This window comes from Pseudophryne corroboree, chromosome 4 (genome assembly GCF_028390025.1).
Source record: "Pseudophryne corroboree isolate aPseCor3 chromosome 4, aPseCor3.hap2, whole genome shotgun sequence".
Classification (NCBI taxonomy): Eukaryota; Metazoa; Chordata; class Amphibia; order Anura; family Myobatrachidae; genus Pseudophryne; species Pseudophryne corroboree.
Genome location: NC_086447.1, coordinates 821,399,397 through 821,421,465, shown reverse-complemented (window position 1 = coordinate 821,421,465; position 22,069 = coordinate 821,399,397). Strand labels below are relative to the sequence as shown.

The following is a 22,069-nucleotide window of genomic DNA, read 5'->3' as shown; positions in this document are numbered from 1 at the left end:
CAGGTGCTGCTGCTGTGGCTGCCGTCTGTGAACACTGATTGGCTCTCGGCAGGATCCAAATTCAAAATGCCAAGGGAGCTGACCCTCTATGGCAGCCTGCGGTACACTCTAATCCACACCACTCCCATGCGGGTCCCTTGCAGTCTGGGCCCAGGACTGGAGTCCCAGCAGCTTCCCCCCTGATGACAGCCCTGCTCCTCTGCATGCACATTTTGTATTGGAAACATCTTAAATATGACAAGATACTTTGACCAAGGAGTTATACTTTGGACTCCCTTGAAACACACCTTAATCAGTTATCTAAAAAAAAAATACCATAAATGTTTTCCACACCTTTTTCTGAAAAAAACAGGATTTTGATACCTACCGGTAAATCCTTTTCTCCTAGTCCGTAGAGGATGCTGGGGTCCACTTCATGACCGCAGGAGCCATGGGCACTCTTAAGACTTTGCCTTCAATGGGTGTGAACTGGCTCCTCCCTCTATGCCTCTCCTCCAGACCTCAGTTATAGGAACTGTGCCCAGGGAGACGGACATTTCGAGGAAAGGATTTACTTTAAACTAGTGGTGAGATACATACCAGCTCACACCTCAACCATGCCGCACAACATGGCATTCAACAGAACACACGCCAACAGGCATGAACCAATTACAGCAACATGCTGAAACTAATATAACACAACTTGTGTAACTCTAATAATAAAACTGCAGGTAAAGTATGCACTGGGACGGGCGCCCACCATCCTCTATGGACTAGGAGAAAAGGATTTACCGGTAGGTATCAAAATCCTATTTTCTCATACGTCCTAGAGGATGCTGGGGTCCACTTCATGACCATGGGGTTTATACCAAAGCTCCAGTACGGGCGGAAGAGTGCGGATGACCCTGCAGCACCGATTGACCGAACTTGAGGTCTTCATCGGCCAAGGTGTCAAACTTGTAGAATTTAGCAAATGTGTTTGACCCCGACCAAGTAGCTGCTCGGCAAAGTTGCAATGCCGAGACCCCCCGGGCAACCGCCCAGGATGAGCCTACCTTCCTAGTGGAATGGGCCTTCACCAACGTTGGTAACGGCAATCCAGCCATAGTATGAGCGTGCTGAATCGTACTTCTGATCCAACGCGCAATAGTCTGCTTGGAAGCAGGACACCCAATCTTGTTGGGAGCATACAGGACAAACAAAGACTCTGTTTTCCGTATTGAAGCTGTTCTACCATATAAATCTTCAAAGCCCTAACCACATCTAGAGACTTTGACTCAGTGAACGTGTCAGTAACTACTGGCACCACAATAGGTTGGTTTATGTGGAAAGATGAAACCACCTTCGGAAGAAAATGTTGACGAGTCCTCAACTCTGCCCTATCTTCATGGAAGATCAGGTAAGGGCTCTTGTGAGACAAGGCCCCCAATTCAGACACCCGCCGCGCGGATGCCAATGCCAAAAGCATCACCACTTTCCAAGTGAGAAACTTCAACTCTATCTCTTGTAGAGGCTCAAACCAATCTGATTGAAGGACCCATGGTGCCACTGGAGGCACAAATGGAGGCTGGATGTGCAGAACCCCTTTCACGAACGACTGAACCTCTGGAAGAGAGGCCAATTGTTTTTGGAAGAACACTGACAAGGCCGAAATCTGGACCTTGATTGATCCCAATCGTAGGCCCGCCTCCACACCAGCCTGCAGAAAATGGAGAAAACGTCCCAACTCAAACTCTTCCGTAGGAGCCTTCATGGATTCACACCAAGACACATATTTTCTCCAAATATGGTGGTAATGTTTCGACGTTACTCCTTTCCTGGCCTGAGTAAGGGTGGGGATGACTTCCTTGGGAACACCCTTTCGGGCTAGGATCCGGCGCTCAACAGCCATGCCGTCAAACGTAGCCGCGGTAAGTCTTGATACACGCATGGCCCCTGCTGCAGCAGGTCCTCACGAAGAGGAAGAGGCAGAGGATCTCCTATGAGCAACTCCTGAAGATCTGTGTACCAAGCCCTCCTTGGCCAGTCTGGGGCAATGAAGATTGCTCGAACTCTTGTTCTTCTTATGATCCTGAGTACTTTTGGGATCAGCGGAAGTGGAGAGAAGACATACACTGACCGGAACACCCACTGGGCCACCAGGGCATCCACTGCTATTGCTTGAGGGTCTCTCGACCTGGAACAATATTTCTGAAGCTTCTTGTTGAGACGAGATGCCATCATGTCTACTTGAGGAACTCCCAAAGACTTGTCACCTCTGTGAAGACTTCTTGGTGAAGGCCCCACTCTCCTGAATGGAGATAGTGTCTGCTGAGGAAGTCTGCTTCCCAGTTGTCTACTCCCGGAATGAAAATTGCCGACAGAGCCTTTACATGTCTTTCTGCCCAGAGGAGGATCTTCGTCACCTCTGCCATTGCCGCTCTGCTTTTCGTTCTGCCCTGCCTGTTTATGTACGCGACTGCTGTTACATTGTCAGACTGGATCTGCACGGGGTGATCTTGAAGAAGATGTACCGCTTGTTGAAGGCCATTGTAAATGGCTCTCAATTCCAGCCCGTTTATGTGAAGGCAGGCTTCCTGACTTGACCATTTTCCCTGGAAGCTTTCTCCCTGAGTGACAGCTCCCCAGCCTCGGAGACTTGCATCCGTGGTTACCAGGAGCCAGTCCTGAATCCCGAACCTGCATCCCTCTAGTAGGTGAGAACTGTGTTGCCACCACAGGAGCGAAATCTTGGCTTTTGACAACAGGATTATCTTCCGGTGCATGTGTAGGTGGGATCCCGACCACTTGTCCAACAGGTCCCACTGGAATACTCTGGCATGGAACCTGCCAAACTGTATGGCCTCGTAGGCCACCACCATCTTCCCCAACAACCGAATGCACTGATGGATCGACACACTCGATGGTTTCAATATCTGTTTTACCATTTTCTGGATTTCCAGAGCCTTTTCCACCGGAAGAAATACTCTCTGAACTTATGTGTCCAGAATCATCCCGAGAAAAGACAATCTTGTCGTCTGTTCCAACTGTGACTTTGGATAATTTATGATCCAACCGTGTTGTTGGAGTATTGACAGGGAGAGTGTGATGTTTTGTAACAACTGCTCCCTGGATCTCGCCTTTATCAGGAGATCGTCTAGATAAGGAATTATATTGACTCCTTTTTGACGCAGGAGAACCATCATCTCCACCATCACCTTGGTGAATACCCTCGGCGCCGTGGAGAGACCGAAAGGTAACGTCTGGAATTGGTAATGGCAATCCTGAACCGCGAATCTCAGATAAGCCTGGTGAGGAGGATAAATGGGAACATGCAGGTAAGCATCTTTTATGTCTACAGACACTATGTATTCCCCCTCCTCCAGACTGGAAATCACTGCCCTCAGTGATTCCATTTTGAACTTGAATCGTTTCAAGTAGAGATTCAGATTTTTCAGGTTTAGGATCGGGCTGACCGAGCGTCCGGCTTCGGAACTACAAAAAGGCTTGAATAAAACCCCTCCCCTTGTTGTGACAAAGGTACCAGGACTATGATCTGACATAATTTTTGGATTGCCACTGTTACTGCTTCCCTTTCTGGAAGAGAAGCTGGCAAGGTCGATTTGAAAAATCGGCATGGGGGAACGTCTTGAAACTCCAGCTTGTATCCCTGGGACACTATTTGCAACACCCAGGGATCCAGGCCAGACAGAATCCAACCTTGGCTGAGCAGTTTGAGACGTGCCCCCACCCGAGCGGCCTCCTGCAAAGGAGCCCCAGCGTCATGCTGAAGATTTGGCAGAAGTAGGTAGACTTCTGCTCCTGGGAAGCTGAAGCTGCTGTGGACTTCTTTCCCTTTCCTCTTCCCCTACTCGCAAAGAAGGGGGAACCTCTCGCTTTTTTGTATTTATTGGGCCGAAAGGACTGCATGTGCGGGTGATATGTCTTTTTTGCCGGTGCAGGCGCAGAGGGCAGAAATGTCGACTTACCTGCGGTAGCCGTCGAGACTAACGCATCCAGTCCATCACCAAATAAGGCCTCATCTTTATATGGGAGAGCCTCCATATTTATTTTGGAATCTGCATCTGTGTTCCACTGGCAAATCCACAATGCCCGCCGAGCCGATACTGCCATGGTAGCGGCTTGTGAACTCAAGAGTCCCATATCTTTCATCGCTTCTAGCATGTATGCGGCAGCGTCTTTGATATTCCCTAACTTAAGGAGTATCTCATCTTTATCAATAGTGTCAATTTCTGATGACACGCTTTCTGACCATTTTTCAATAGCGCGACTCACCCACGCGCAAGCAATTGTGGGCCTGAGCAGCGTACCATTGGCAACATAAATGGATTTCAATGTAGTTTCCATCTTTCGGTCTGTCGGCTCTTTTAGTGAAGCCGTGCCAGATGCAGGGAGAATTACTTTCTTTGTCAACCTGGACAGTGCACTGTCTAACACAGGGGGTGACTCCCATTTTTTCCTGTCCTCCACCGGGAAAGGATAAGCTATCTGAATTCTTTTGGGAATACGAAATTTCTTTTCGGGGTTCACCCACATCCCTTCAAAGAGTGTATTAAGCTCGTGGGAAGGAGGGAAAGTGATCTTAGATTTATTTTCTTTATAGAAATAAGCCTTCTCCTGAGGTACAGGAGTGGCTTCTGTGACTTCCAGAACTTCCCTTATAACCACAATCATATTTTGTATATTTTTTGCCAATTTATGATCTATTTCTCTGGAGTCACTATCGTCGACACAAGAATCAGTGTCCGTGTCAGTATCAGTATTCACAATATTCGCAAATGGTCTCTTATGTAACCCAGAGGGGTCGCCTGCGGATGGAAGAACAGAGCCCTGAAAAATCACATCCTCCACAGATTTTCTCCAGCACTCAGCATGAGATTCAGACTTATCTAATCTCCTATTGATATGATGCATACTATCACGCATTTCTTTCACCTATGCAGGCTCTTGGTGTGCCGGCAGCGCCACCACATTACACTTCTGTGTCCCCAAAATGGTTTCCTCCGGGGAGGAACTCCCTGCCTCTGACATGTCTTACACACATGTACAACACAGACACACTGGGACTTATAGGGGACAGACCCACAGTAAAATCTGTCAGAGGGTCACAGTTTAGGAGCAGCCAGTTCACAACCCCAGCGCCAGTATCTAATGCCTGTGAACACAGAATGCCCACTGACATGCAGTGCTGAGCAGTGTGCTGGCTGCCTGAAGAAGAAGCTCCGCCCTTTTTACCTCAGAAACTTTTCATAATATTTATACTGGCGGGGGTAGGGCTGTGCCTGGGCATCTTATGCCCCCTTTTTGCCAGTTTATAGAGGTGTTTTTGCTGCCCAGGGCGCCCCCCCCCCCCCCCCCCGTGCCCTGCACTCTGCAGTGCCTGTGTGTGTGGGCAGCAATGGCGCGCTGCGCTCCCGCCAGCCGCGCTGTACCTCAGCCGTCACTTTTCTTGATAGAAGATCTGTCTTCTACTCACCTGTCTTCTGACTTCTGGCTCTGTGAGGGGGGTGATGGCGTGCTGTGGGAGTGAGCATCTAGACACGGCTAGCGTTCAGTACCCTTCAGGAGCTAATAGTGTCCTGTCAGCCAGAAGCAGAGCCATGAAACTCTTCAGGAAGTTGGTTCCTACTTCTGCCCTCTCAGTCCCACGAAGCAGGGAATCTGTTGCCAGCAGTTCTCCCTGAAAATAAAAAACCTAACATAAGTTTTTTCAGAGAAACTCAGTAGAGCTCCTCAGAGTACATCCAGTCTGCCTGGGCACATTTCTAAAACTGAGGTCTGGAGGAGGGACATAGAGGGAGGAGCCAGTTCACACCCATTGAAAAGTCTTAAGAGTGTCCATGGCTCCTGCGGAACCGTCTATACCCCATGGTCATGAAGTGGACCCCAGCATCCTTAGGACGTATGAGAAATATAATTTAAAAACCCAGTCAGTAAATTGACCTGCTTCCTTCTCACAAGGGAGACAGCCATTTTACAGGTAGAGATAATGTACAAGGGAATGTAGCCTATAAATTCACTAGGAAATAAGGACATCAGTGAAACCTAGAGCTCACCCCTTCAGTAGTGTTGAGAATGAAAAATACACACACACTTGTACAGTATGATGCAAAAATGTTTTAGGTTTTATTCAGTCATACATCATGACATGTTATGTGCAGAGAGAGTTAGATTTGGGTGGGTTATATTGTTTCTGTGCATGGTAAACACCGGTTGCTTTCTTTTTACACTGCAATTTAGATTTCAGTTTGAACACACCCCACTCAAATCTAACTCTGTGCTCATAATAATTTATCACGATTGATGTTTTCGCGGCTTTTTGCGAGTGTGTGCGCTCCCACAATTCGACTATTCCGTTGCAAATTTGGGAAAATGGGATTACCTATCCAATTGCCAATTCGCTAAATGGAATTACCGTAAAAATCGTTGCTGAAAGTGAAAAGTGAAAAATGGGTAAATTTGCCTGTATCCCCCCCAAAAAGCTAAACTAACATTGATAACAGTATAAAATGTTATTATTGGTTTTAAATGTAAAACAATTATAGAAAGCAATTTTTCAGCAAAATAAGTGCTAAAATTAAATTTGGAATACATAAAAATAGGTATAGGTATCTATTTGGGTCATTTCAGGGGACTTGTCCCACTCACAAAGCACTCCAGTTAACCTGCCCCATACCTTGTACCCCAATTTCTAACATCTTGCACTTTCCCCCCCAAAAAATAACATGTCATTATTGGACAATTAAAAATAATAAAAACATTCTATGTGCCTAATTAACCATTCAGGGGGGTGTCCCAGAGGTTCTGAACCAAGTCCCGACATGTTTAACTTAAAATAAGGATTTTTTCCCAACATTTGATCTGCTCAGAGGTGGTGAATTGAAATTTGCGGTGAAATTACAGTGCATCCTTTTTTGCCAACAATTGAATAGAAAAAAGAGTGGGGGAGTGAATCAATGCGCTGCCAAAGATATAATGCAGCCAATAGGACAATAGGAACCTTCACATACAATTCCACAATAATTGGACAGATAAGAATTTTGTCTAATCGGCGCAGAAATATCAATCAAATCTAACATAAAAGGTGTCCTGATGGACTTAGTGGGATACAATTCTAATATGGAGATTTCCGTGTTCCAAACGTCCCGTAATTCATATGCACTTTGGTTCTGTGAATCAATTTCCTTAGCTCAAACAAAGAGAAAAGAGATCATGGTGCAGATCCACTTTAGGGGGACAAAGGATTTATTTAACACAGGAAACTCACAATTTTGACAGATAAAACAAGCATGTAACCACTGCAAGTGGAAAAAACAGGGTGCTGTCGTTACTGGTGGTCAGAGTTACCCTCCTAGGATGGTCTCAAGGCTGCACTAAAAGGTTCCGGATACCATAAAAGTGCAAAAGGTAGCTTAGTTGTCCCAGATCAGATCACCCTCTTTTCCAATTCACCAACTGCTCAACGCGTTTCGGACAGCTGGTTTTATCTGTCAAAATTGTGAGTTTCCTGTGTTAAATAAATCCTTTGTCCAGTGGCGGAACAAGCAAGCGGTGGGCCCAGGTGCGACAAAATGCTTTGGGCCCCCCCCCCCCCCATCCAAGTCCACCCCAGGGGCAGTGCGCGCCGTAGGCGCGCGCAAAAATACATAGTGGCGTGGCTTCGTGGGGAAGGGGTGTGGCCACAAAATAATACCAACACAGTAGTCTCCATTATTCAAATTACGCCGCACAGTAGCACCACTACACCAGGTAGAGACCCTTTTACACCTTACAGCGAACAGATTCCTCTTTTTACACATTACAGCAGACAGCGTGCCCTTTTTACACATAACGGCAGACCACGTGCCCTTGTTACACATTACGGCAGACAGCGTGCCCTTTTTACACATTACAGCAGACAGCGTGCCCTTGTTACACATAGCGGCAGACAGCGTGCCCTTTTTACACATTACGGCAGACAGCGTGCCCTTGTTACACATTACGGCAGACCGCGTGCCCTTGTTACACATTACGGCAGACAGCGTGCCCTTGTTACACATTACGGCAGACAGCGTGCCCTTGTTACACATTACGGCAGACAGCGTCCCCATTTTTACACATTACGGCAGACAGCGTGCCCTTGTTACACATTACGGCAGACAGCGTCCCCATTTTTACACATTACGGCAGGCAGATTCCCCATTTTTACACATAGCAGCAGGCAGATTCCCCATTTTTACACATAGCGTCAGGCAGTCCCCCTGTTTTACACATAGCGTCAGGCAGTCCCCCTTTTTTACACATTACGGCAGGCAGATTCCCCTTTTTACACATTGCGTCGGGCAGATTACCCCTTTTTACACATAGCGGCAGGCAGTCCCCCATTTTTACACATTGCGGCAGGCTGATTCCCCCTTTTTACACATTGCGGCAGGCAGTCCCCCCTTTTTACACATTGCGGCAGGCAGTCCCCCCTTTTTACACATTGCTGCAGGCAGTCCCCCCTTTTTACACATTGCTGCAGGCAGTCCCCCCTTTTTACACATTGCGGCAGGTATGCCCCCCTTTTTACACATTGCGGCAGGTAGTCCCCCATTTTTACACAGTGCGGCAGGTAGTCCCCCATTTTTACACAGTGCGGCAGGTAGTCCCCCATTTTTACACATTGCGGCAGGCAGGCACAAGAAAGAAGGAAAGAAGGAAAGAAAGAAGGAAAGGAAGAAAGAAAGAAAGAAAGAAAGAAAGAAAGAAAGAAAGAAAGAAAGAAAGAAAGAAAGAAAGAAAGAAAGAAAGAAAGAAAGAAAGAAAGAAAGAAGAATTATACTTACCCTCTCCGCTGGCTCAGGCTCCTCGGTGCAGCGTCAGAGACGATTCCCGGGCTGGAGAGGAGGAGGAGGGAGGCTGAGAAGGGAGCCGCAGCAGCGCTGTGTTACTGGTGGAGGCGCTGCTGCTGCTGCCCCTCTGCTTCCCTATAGGCTGTTCTCGGAAGACAGCCTATAGGGAAGCAGAGGGGCAGCAGCAGCAGCGCCTCCACCAGTAACAAAGCGCTGCTGCGGCTCCCTTCTCAGCCTCCCTCCTCCTCCTTCCCCCGTCTGTAGTACCGCTGCTCCTCTCCTCTCCTCTCTTCGCCGGGCGGCTGTGCGCTGCGGGCAGCGGTTGCCCGCAGCGCACAGCGGCATGTAATGAGTCAGTTTGACTCATTACATGCTTGGGCCCCTGGACAGAGGCGGGCCCCAGTGCAGTGCATTGCCTGCACTGCCGGTAGTTCCGCCTCTGCCTTTGTCCCCCTAAAGTGGATCTGCACCATGATCTCTTTTCTCTTTGTTTGAGCTAAGGAAATTGATTCACAGAACCAAAGGGCATATGAATTACGGGACGTTTGGAACACGGAAATCTCCATATTAGAACAATTGAATAGGCAGTTCAGCGGCTAATTGAATTTGGCCCTAAGGCTTAGTTAAAATTATTTATTTAGAATGTGCAAATTCTCACCTGTAATTGGCTGTATTAGTGTATTTAGCTTGACCACATTTAAAGTAATAACTGTGAGCTATTAAAAATATATGCATTCATTATATTATCATGTGTTTAGCTCTATGGCTAATTGTGTTTCAATATTGTAATTTTCTTTGCCTTGCAATAGCCCAGGTCTCACCTGGAGGGACTTGCAACACCTAACAGTGCTGACATCTAAAAGGAATCAACTCCATGATGAAGTTCATAAATGGCGCAGGAATGGCGTCGGCTTAGAATTTAACCACTTGTTCGGCTATGGTGTGCTCGACGCTGGTTCCATGGTTAAAATGGCGCGAGAGTGGAAAACTGTGCCTGAGAGATTTCATTGTATCGGAGGATCAATACAGGAGCCAAGGTAAGATACTGTAAAAGCAAGCATGAGATTTCAGGACAAGAGTTTCAACTGGAAAAGCATTTGCCCAACACATGATGTACTATATGTACTGTACTATTCCTCATATCACGCACAATTATTATTATTCATATCTTGTGTTTAAAGCCTAAAATAAGTACTTCATATATGATACACATCCTGTTACATATCACATATTACTCTGCACCAGAATTATGTGGTTTGAATGGAAGAGTAAAACTTGACTCGCTAGTCACAAGTAGTACCAGGTATTGTTTTACATGTTTCACGTTCTTTGCATCTTTGGGACAATTTTTGTGTTATGGAGGGAATCTGGATACCTGTGCCCCCCCCCCTAAACATACCAAAGAAGTATGCATGAACTTTCAAGACAAGGATATCCACCACAGATATAGGGGGGAATACATTTAGCCATGGAAATTTACTCAGGATCTTTGATCCCCAGGAGTTATTCAGTTAGCCCCCACCATCAGCTATTATCCACAATTTTTATTTTCAGGGCCTTTGTAATAACCCAAAAAACTAGCCCGTTTTAAGTTGCAATTGAAAAAACATAGGTCCATGAATTTATCACGGAATCTATATGTTCTAACTTCAAAAATTTATATTTTTTGGGCAGCGCATAAAAACCAGGGGCTACTGTAATTGAATAGCATGAAGATAAAAAATCATGAAAAACTGGAAAAAATTGCAAAAGACTCCCGTTGCAATAAGTGGCAATGCAAGATATCTCTTCTAAGACGTTAATACATCTCCCCCCACAGTCACCAAAGTTTAAAATATACTCCAGCATTGTGAATCAATTCATAGAAGCAACATATCCCTCCAATATTGTCAAACACAGTATATTACTTCTATTAAAAGTTTATTACCTTAACCTTCCCCCTAGTGCCTAACCCTCCCCTTCTGTATCCTAAACCTATCCCTCCCCTTAGTGCCTAATCCTAGCCCTCCTCTTCTGTATTCTAACCCTAACCATCCCCATAGTGCCTAACCATAACGATCCACTTCTGTATCCTAACCCTAGCCCTCTTCCTAGTGCCTAACCCTGACCTTCCCCTTCCATATCTTAACCCTAGCCCTCCCCTGGTGTCCAACCCTAACCTCCCCTTATGTATCATAACCCTAACTCTACCCCTACTGCCTAACCCTCCCCTTCCATATCATAACCCGAACTCTCCCCCTAGTGCCTAACCCTAACTCTTTCCTTCCATATCCTAACCCTAGTCCTCCTCCTAGTGCATATCCCTAACCCTTTGCCTAATGCCTAACTCTAATCTCTCTCCTCCATGGCCTAACCATCCCCCTTGTGCCTAACCTTAACCCTCCCCTTCTGTATCCTAACCCTAACCCTCCCCTTCCGTATCATAATCCTAACCTGCCCCATAGTGCCTAACCCTTACTCTTATCTTTTGTATCCAACCCTAGGCCTCCCCTAGTGGCCCCACCCCTTCTGTATCCTAACCTTATCCCCACCCTTTCCTTAGTGCCTAACTCCAATCTCCCTCTTCCGTATCATCACCATAACCTACCGTTGGCCGTCCATGCAGAATATCGACATTTCACATATCGATATTCTGCAGATGTTCACATTTCTGCAATGTCAACATCATAACTGTAGACAATGGGGTGTCCTCTTTATAAGTGTCAACATTGTAAATATTATGACTACATCCCGATCTACTTACTGTATGTGCATATTGCTTGAGTGAACAACAAGAAATAGCTTAGTTAATTTTCACATTATTCTGGTTACATTTTAGCTTTTAAACTTGAATTATTTTTATACTGAGAAACAACAAAACAACTGTCGCTAGGGGATTGCATTGCAACTTCCATTAACATTTGATTCAGTCATGCTATGGATAATTGTTTTTTTTTCCTCCTCATAGACTTGCAGAACAGATTCTATATATAGTCTCCTGAACATACTCAGCTGTGCACCTTAGCAACCCTGTCAATTAGCGCAAAAAAGCTGGGTAGCATTTGCCGTCTGCAACAATTGTTGCGAAGCAGCTCCATTAATATTTATAATGCTTTTTTTTATTATGCTATTGCCAGGATTATAAAGAGGGAGATGCACTGAGAAAGAAAGAAAGAACTTTGCCTAAAACTCATACAATATGTACTTTGTAATTAAAATGTCAAGCACTCATTCTCTTGTAAAAATCTTTAAGCAACATGAGAAAGAATAAACATAATGATACAGAAACAGAATTAACAAATATAGGGGTATATGCAATTCCGGGCGAATTGCGGCACTTTTTCGCCCGTTTTTAAATTTGACACAATTCGACCGTAGAATTCCGGCAGGTGGGTGCCGGAATTCGACATATTCAATAAAAAACGAATTCGACAGTCCCGCTGTCGAAAAACGGCTGAATTGACGGATTTTGATTCGATTTTTATAAATGTTAAAAAAACGGTAAAAAACCCGAAAAAAAATTGCGTGGGGTCCCCCCTCCTAAACATAACCAGCCTCGGGCTCTTTGAGCCGGTCCTGGTTGCCAAAATACGGGGGGAAAAATGACAGGGGATCCCCCGTATTTTAACAACCAGCACCGGGCACTGTGCCTGGTCCTGGTGCAAAAAATACGGGGGATAAAAATAGTAGGGGTCCCCCGTATTTTTTGTACCAGCACCGGGCTCCACTAGCTGGACAGATAATGCCACAGCCGTGGGACACTTTTATACCGCTCCCTGCGGCCGTGGCATTAAATACCCAACTAGTCACCCCTGGCTGGGGTACCCTGGAGGAGTGGGGACCCCTTCAATCAAGGGGTCCGTCCCCCCAGCCACCCAAGGGCCAGGGGTGAAGCCCGAGGCTGTCCCCCCCATCCAAGGGCTGTGGATGGGAGGCTGATAGCCAAGTGTAAAAATGAAAGAATATTGTTTTTTTGCAGAAGAACTACAAGTCCCAGCAAGCCTCCCCCGCAAGCTGGTACTTGGAGAACCACAAGTACCAGCATGCGGGGGGAAACGGGCCCGCTGGTACCTGTAGTTCTTCTGCAAAAAAAATACCCAAATAAAAACAGGACACACACACCTTGAAAGTAAAACTTTATTACATACATGCCGACACATACATACTTACCTATGTTGACACGCCGACTCTGGCCACGTCTCCGTCTGTCGACGTCTGGGGTACCTGAAAATAAAATTATATACTCACCTGATCCAGTGTCCGGTTCTTTTATTGTAATCCACGTACTTGGCACACAAAAAAACGCATAGCCGATCCAGACGGACTGAAAGGGGTCCCATGTTTACACATGGGACCCCTTTCCCCGAATGCAGAGACCCCCCGTGACTGCTGTCACAGAAGGTCCCTTCAGCCAATCAGGGAGCACCACGTCCTGGCACTCTCCTGATTGGCTGTATGCATGTCGGAGCTGTCAGACGCGCATCGCACAGCCCCCGCCATTATCTTCAATGGTGGGAACTTTGCGGTCAGCGGTGAGGTCACCCGCGGTCAGCCGCTGACCGCGGGTAACCCCACCGCTGACCGCAAAGTTCCCACCATTGAAACTAATGGAGGTGCTGTGCGATGCACTGTCTGCCAGCTCAGACGCGCATAGGGAATCAGGAGAGTGCCAGGACGTGGCGCTACCTGATTGCCTTCTGTGACAGGAGTCACAGGGGGTCTCAGCATTCGGGGAAAGGGGTCCCATGTGTAAACATGGGACCCCTTTCAGTCCGTATGGATCGGGTAAATGCGTTTTTTTATTTTGCCAAGTACGAGGATTACAAATATCACTGGACACTGGATTTAGGTGAGTATAATTTTATTTTCAGGTACACCCCGTGGATTCTACTTGGACAAGTGGACCGAACGTCGTGTCAACATAGGTAAGTATGTGTGTGTGTGTCGACATGTATGTAATAAAGTTGTACTTTCAAGGTGTGCGTGTCCTGTTTTTATTTGAGTATTTTTTTTGCAGTAGAACTACAGGTACCAGCGGGCCCGTTTCCCCCCGCATGCTGGTACTTGTGGTTCTCCAAGTACCAGCTTGCGGGGAGGCTTGCTGGGACTTGTAGTTCTGCTGCAAAAAAACAATATTCTTTAATTTCACAAAAGGCTATCAGCCTCCCATCCGCAGCCCATGGATGGGGGGGACAGCCTCGGGCCCTTGGGTGGCTGGAGGGGGGGGACCCCTTGATTGAAGGGGTCCCCACTCCTCCAGGGTACCCCGGCCAGGGGTGACTAGTTGGGGTTTTAATGGCACGGCCGCAGGGACCGATATCAAAGTGTCCCCGGCTGTGGCATTATCTCCCCAGCTAGTGGAGCCCGGTGCTGGTTCCAAAAATACGGGGGACCCCTACGCTTTTTGTCCCCCATATTTTTGCACCAGGACCGGACGCAGAGCCCGGTGCCGGTTCTAAAAATACGGGGGATCCCCTGTTATTCCCCCCCCCATATTTTTACAACCAGGACCGGCTCAAAGAGCCTGAGGCTGGTTATGCTTAGGAGGGGGGACCCCACGCATTTTTTTCCCTGATTTTTAACCCATTCCATTAAAAATATATATATTAAAGAATATATCAAAAATACTTGTGCCTCCTAAATGGACAAACCAAGTACCTAATCCCTTCTAATATAAATAGATATGCTATTACCAATAAAAACACACACAAAAAAACATGTTTTTAAAAATTTTTATTAGATTCCGCCAGCAAAGTGATGCGGATTGAAAATGACGAATTTACTGCCTAAAAGCACTGTTGTCGAATTTACAATCTTCAATTGAATATACTTTTGTCGAAATGCTGCATTTTTACCATTGCAGAAATGTCGAATTTGTCAAATGTCGAATTTCAAAAAGTTGAATTTGGAAAGTCCGTTTTTTTGACGAAAAGTACTGAATTGCATTGTTGATTTTTTTTTTTTGGCGAAAATGTCCCGGTTTTTTTGACATTTTCGGGATTTCGACCGCAATTGCATATACCCCATAATGTATATATATATATATATATATATATATATTTATTTGTGGAACAGCGTACAGGTGTGCTCCACGGTGATTTGCAGATAGTGATTTCAAGGAGTGTACTCCAAACGTTTTATCAGCACCAAGTCTTTGTTTCAGACTGCAGCTACCGCTTAGAAAATCCCGGAATCCCACGGGATGATTTGTCTAGAGAAAGAAATTAGAGGAGCGCCTCATAGTGCATTATCGTTTATTCATACAATATATATTAAAACCAGCAATTGTCACAATGATATTTGGCTTAATACCTCATGGTTCTTCTGAGTGGGCTTAAATACCACTTGGTTTAGTTGTAAAATATCCCCTGGTATCGCCTCCACCAACCGCCGATCCAGCGTCAGATCCCTGGTACTCGTGCTGCCCGCCTCACGTTAACGATCCTCAGCACGCCGGGACACCGCTGCTGTCTGCAGCCTGGTGACGTGACTTTAGCATCCTGAAATCTTCCTCCTCCCCGTGCAGACAGCAGCGGTGTCAGAAGAACCATGAGGTATTAAGCCAAATATCATTGTGACAATTGCTGGTTTTAATATATATTGTATGAATAAACGATAATGCACTATGAGGCGCTCCTCTAATTTCTTTCTCTAGATATATATATATATATATATATATATATATATATGAGAATTCCACGTAGTGGAGGGTGCACTCTCACTAAATAATAGAATGTCCAATATTTCTTCAAATCAGTATTTTATTGTAGCTTCACAGATTTCGACGTTTCGATCCGATACAAGGATCTTTTTCAAGAAGGGCCATACATGAATCATCAAATCCAATCTTAGTATAGCAATTCATAATTGTTAAAAGATATATCTAGAAAAAATAGAACAAAAAACATGACTGAGCCTCCCAGGTCCCAATATATAACAATAATAGTAACAACAATGGTTTCAAAAATAATACTTCACATAGTGTTTTACAATGGAAACCCATATATCAGAGCAAATAGCTGAAGAGTAAGTGCTCAGGAAAATATGCAATGTCACCCTGTGAATATCACTATCACATAGTATACATGCAAAACCCGTACACCCACACCTCAATCAGCACACTCCAGTAGTGCTATGTACCTGGAAAATCTAGCACCATGCACAAGATGATATGTGCATGGTCTCCATCAGAAGAACCGACAGATGCTATAGTCAAAGAACAGCAAGATTTAGCTGCATACATCTATACATTTATATATACACAATAAGTCATGATCAAAGTCCTGTAAATGCCTATATATCCAAGATGATATATAAAGGGCAGCACCCAGCTAAACAGTCTCACATGCGTGTTCCATAGCTATAAAGATAAATCCAAATATGTAAACTAATAAAATAATCAATATTCACCAATAAAACAAACCCAAAATAATTACTTACAAACTCCAGCAAAACACCACATGTGCCAGGGCTGCATACACAAGACTGGTCTGCACCGGAAGTATATATACCCCCCAACCCGGAAGTACCTCGGGCGGATGAGGGCAGAGTTAACCTAATCATAAAACATCCTTAAACTTCTAATAAACACAATACACAGGTCACAGCTAGCACAAGGGACTAGGTGAGGAACGTTCCAAGAACGTATCTACACACACTTACCGGACTACCTGCGCCAGGAGCAAACAGAGATCCACGCGCCAGAAGCCGGAAACCGGAAGTCCCATGCGTTCCAGCGGCTGAAGCCGGTGGAACGCATAACAACGGAGCTGCTCTAACGTAAATGGAAGGAAGTTTTGTTATTTAAAAAAAAAACAATAAATCAATGCGGAGTCAGATTGCTCCTCCAATATGTACTCATAGTTATAGCATATGAGTCAAAGCCTTCCATCAACCGTCATTACATGTGGTTCCTCAAAAATATGTCAAATGATGAAAAAATTTATAAAGTCAAAAATTGTTATAGGGGACCCAGGAGGTGGCAGCAGCAATAACAGCACAAAGACACACAATAAAGACAATTTAAAAACCATGTAATTAACAATCCGCACCTACACATAATTATATATACAGGCATCAATACCCATGTTATGCATCAACAAAACATTACATTAATATTCAATTGATACTATGGACAAAGTACATACTATTCATAAGTAGTCAAATCATAACCTAAATTACATTAATGAATACTCATAGGAAAACACCTAAGGGGTTATATTCGTTAAGTCCCCTGGGTGATACAGTGTCCAGTTCATTAATCCAATAGCATTCCCTATGCTTAAGCTGCCTCACTCAGTCCCCTCCCGTAGGCAACGGTGGAACCCAGTCAATAAGCTTGCACTTTAAGCTTGCCACTTGGTGCTTGGCTTCTAGAAAGTGGCGCGCCACCGGTTTATCAGATACTCCATTATTTAACGCAGTATGAATGGAAGATCGGTGGTTGGCCATCCGGTCCCTAAAATTCTGCATAGTCAAACCCACATAAAGGAGCCATGTAGATTAAATCTGATCTTGATGGTGGACCCGGTATGAGGATGATTAAACGTCGGTCCCACCATCATAGATCTGCACGTTGTGCAGTTACCGCATGAAAAGCAACCAGGTTTCTGTGTATACAATTGTGTAGAGGTTAACTTAGCCTCTGGATGCATGGTAGGTCTCATCAACATCTGTTTAAGGTTCGGGCCTAGTCTATAAGTCAACATAGGTGGTTTCATGTGAGTGAAAGGTAAAGTGAAATCGGAGCTGATAATCGACCAATGTTTCTTCAGAACTTTGTTAATGTGCCCAGAATGGTTATCAAAACGAGTAGTGAACACCATCCTATCTTTGGTCCTATTGCGCTCACTATCACATATATATATATATTACAAAAAATCCAATGTAAGGGCACTCAATATTCATCATAAGACATGTGTCTGTACTGTATGTCTGTATCATAATACGATACAGTAGATCGATAGATAGATAGATAGATAGATAGATAGATAGATAGATAGATAGAGTATAAATATATATATATATATATATATATATATAAATATATATATGCTTTTAAACAACTGCATACTCTGTTCATCAATTTCTTCCAGGTGCTGCTTTGTAGTCTGACTCAATGGTACAGAAATAGACAAAAGATCCAATGTAAGGGCACTCAATCTTCATGATAAGACAAATTTTTATTTATTTCTTTATCACCACCCAGGTGAGCACTTTAAAATCACTTGGAGATTGGCTCTAAAAAATGCTCTATAAATCCATCTCAAAAATATTTTTTTATGTCTTATGATGAAGATTGAGTGCCCTTACATTGGATCTTTTGTATATTGCTGTACCATTGAGTCAGACTACAAGGCAGCACCTTGAAGAAATTGATTAACAGGCTGTTGTTTATACGATATATATATATATATATATCTCCAAGCTCCGGCACTCCATGGGTAAAGAACTATACATGGCTTCATAAAAGCGTTACTAGGCACTGAAACGTTTCCTTAAAGAGCCGTGTATTGTCATCTTTACTTGAGAGACCAGAGTGCCGCCGTTGGGAAGTATATATATATATATATATATATATATATATTACTGTATATTATGTTGAAGTGAATGAAGCACCTAATAGTTGCAAGTATAGAATAAAAATATTGGGATGAAGAGAAACACTTAGCATCCTTTTTGATAAAATCTTCAGTCCAATGGCCCTTGTTGAATTCAAAATATATGAAAAACAAATAAAAAATTATAAAAACATAGTGCAACCTATTTCAATGCAGAGAGTGATTGTTCATATATGTAATTTTCTATGGAAGAACTGTGCAAGTTCCAAATAACCAGTATAAAATGCTTTTCTTAAAAACAATAATTTAATTCACACAGCATTCCAAGTGACAAACGATAGGCATTGCACATACAAAATAAAGAACAACAATTGACTTATCTGCCCAAACACTGGGTCCAGACAAAACCGGTTCCTTATTGACAGATATTCCAAATGGTAACCAATAGGTAGTAAATGTACAAGAAATAAGTTATAAGAAGGCTTATCTGTCTATCAAAGGGGTCCAAAAGGCAAAAGTTCCAGCGTGTTTCATCCTAGCTTGTGGACTTCATCAAGGGGATAAAAGCACTGCTAGGCGCTGAAACGTTGCCTTAAAGAGCTGTGTATTGTCATATCTACTTGAGAGGCCAGAGTGCCGCAGTTGGAGAGTATATATATACTCTCATTTATATTGTATCTATCTATCTATCTTTCTATCTATCTATCTATCTATCTATCTATCTATCTATCTATCTATCTATCTATCGTATAGTATTAGGAGAGAGACAAACAGTACAGACACATGAAAGACTAACGGGGTATTCAATTAGTGCCTTACCGCAGTAGCCGTCCTTTATGATTTTCTTCAGGTGGAGTGTGGCGGGATGCATTGCAAGCAAAATGCAATGCTTGCTGCATCCCGCCCCATATATGAATATATAGGCCATTCTCGAATGGTCACTATTATTGAAATGGGGAGTACTCATTTGTTTCCTGAAATTAAAGTATTTTTTAAAATAAACATTTTTTACCATATGCTTCATCTGAAATTTATCTATAACATATATTTATCAATGCAAAATATGGTGCAGCCGAACCTTCACGGAACAACCATATACTGTATCTAAAAAATTATAGGAAGGATAGGACTAATAACAATTTTTATTTTCTCCTTTTTAAATAGGAAAATACCTTCTGACGGAAAATTGGTTCTTACGCTTACGACTGATGCCTGCGAAGGAAAGGAAAACTTTGTTCGATACCTTGAACATGTGCAAGCAGTTATAACGGTGAATTCTACAAGGCGAGGTGACTTAAACATCAACATGACATCACCAATGGGAACCAAGTCCATCTTATTGAGCCGCCGTCCCCGAGATGATGACTCGAAAGTTGGCTTCGATAAATGGCCATTCATGACAACTCACACGTGGGGGGAGGATCCAAGAGGGACTTGGATTCTCGAGATTGGGTTTCTTGGGAGCATGCCAGAGAAAGGTGTTTTAAAAGAATGGACCCTGATGCTGCACGGAACTCAAAGTGCTCCCTATATAGACCAAATAGTTAGAGATTACCAGTCAAAATTAGCTATGTCCAAGAAAGAAGAGCTAGAAGAGGAACTGGATGAAGCTGTTGAAAGGAGCCTGAAAAGTTTACTAAGCAAAAACTAGCACCGTACTGCATGTCTGTCTTATATATTCCTTTCCAGGATTTTCTCTTTCTAACACTTAAATTTCTCTATAGTATAAAATGGCCTCCTGGTACCATATGTTTATGAAATATTTATAGCCATCTATTCCTTTATTTGGAATCAAATAAATATATATTTTTACAGTGTTACCCCTAATATTGACAACTGAAAATGAACACACTCATGGAAAATGTTGTGTCCAATTATCATTATTTATTGAACAAAGCAAAAAGTAATTGTTTAAAAAAAAAACCTAGCTGGAATAGAATCTACTCTTTGATGAAGGAGAATTTAACAAAATTAATATTCCAAACTATCTAAAAATAATGAAAGGGGAACTATGATGAAATTGTAGCTCAAATATATTGTAAATAATGGATCTGATTCAGAGATGCAGAATGCTATGCATCGGTCATCTGAGTAACCCTAAGGTTACTCTGGATGTCCGGGATATTCATACAGTTGAAGATAGAGAAGCTGCATCCAGCATGCTCAGAAAATGGGCAACACGTTTATTGGATATTTGCTATATTCCATGTTTTATTATAGTTCTCCTTTAACATTTAAATATGGTATGCACTGCATACACCCCTGACGTGGGATTGGCATGCACTGCACACGCCCCTGACCTGGGATTGGTATGCACTGCACACACCCCTGACCTGGGATTGGTATGCACTGCACACACCCTTGACATAGGATTACCTTGCACTGTACACACCCCTGACCTGCGATTGGCATTCACGGTACACACCCCTGATCTGGGATTGGCTTGCACTGCGCACACCCCTGACCTCGGATTGACAGTTTTTGATAGCTAGTCTGATCAACTGTTGCAAGAAATCTCCCACTTCTCACTGGCGTTCCTGCTAACCTAACCTCATCCACTTGTAGACCTATTAACATTACCTATTAACAATGAACATTCCGTATTATACTTTTTATTCTCTCTCTCTAGTCTTACGCACTGTCTCTCTCAATAAATATATATATCTATCTATCCGTTACAGCAACTTGTATAGTATTTTAGCTATAAATTTCAGAATGGGGAAAAGACATGATTTATAGAAAATGTTTATTACTTTAAATTAATGTTTTAATAAATTATTTTAAGATTCTTCAAGGGAATTTATTTTTTTTATCACAATGCCCGCAACAACTGCCAAGTGTGCAATAAAATATCAGAAAACGTAAGTAGCATTGGTTTTATAACAGCGTGGCAGAAGTAAATGGATATATTAAAGCACAATCTATATATTTTTCATATTGTCTGAGCATATTTATGCAGGGTATAGTAAAATAAATTACAGGAATTTCCTCCACTTCTAGTGTAAAACACAAGTGTATTATGCCATAATCAGGTTCCAATTATTAAAAGATAACAAAAGTGTTTTATTTGGAGAGATGATAATAAACCAAAGGAAATTATGTATATGAGTGTATGTATATTGAAGGTAACACACATAAACCAACACAATCAGTACAGTGTGCAACTCACACATGTGCATGTATATGTGCTAATGATATCAGAATTACTATTTTTTAAAGTCATCACTTTCTGTATAAAATCCTTGGTCTTCAGTTGACCTCTGTGAAATGACAGATGACCATGTTCATTAATTTGCATTGCATTCCTGTAAACATGAAGTTATATGTTGAAGAAAAAAACATTAAAAGTCTTATATAGCAGCATTTTTTAAATATGTTTGTTTATATTTATTAGCTAGTTCATTTAACAAATTTCAATAAATAAAATCACATAATTAAGTTGTTATATGCAAAACGAAATGTTCAAAAGGCTACAATTTGGAAAAAGCGACAGAGAATAGCATTAGTTGCTATTAAATATATAAATTAAGATATAATACAATGTGTTTTTTTTTTTTATTGATATAGCAATGAGGTTAATATTGCCATACATCATTGTGTCACTTGTGCCATGGATTATATTGTGTACTTATGTTTTGTCCTTGTGGGTTGGCATTTGCTGAAAAGACTACTGTATCTGTACTTTCAGAGAGCGAGTTGCAAATCATAGATCCTCAATCAGAAGTGCTCTTGCTGATG

At 43.1% G+C, this 22,069-nt stretch overlaps 1 protein-coding gene across 1 annotated transcript in view; it reads left to right on the top strand.

The window, feature by feature from the left end:
- The window catches only part of PCSK2 (proprotein convertase subtilisin/kexin type 2), a 342,143-nt gene extending 320,440 nt beyond the window's left edge, over positions 1-21,703 (top strand). Inside the window, exons 11-12 of the mRNA XM_063918519.1 lie at positions 9,602-9,829; positions 19,496-21,703. Coding sequence (XP_063774589.1) covers positions 9,602-9,829; positions 19,496-19,982 — 715 coding nt within the window. The 3' untranslated portion in view covers positions 19,983-21,703. The remainder of the gene's footprint in view (positions 1-9,601; positions 9,830-19,495) is intronic.
- The last annotated feature ends 366 nt before the right edge of the window (positions 21,704-22,069 follow it).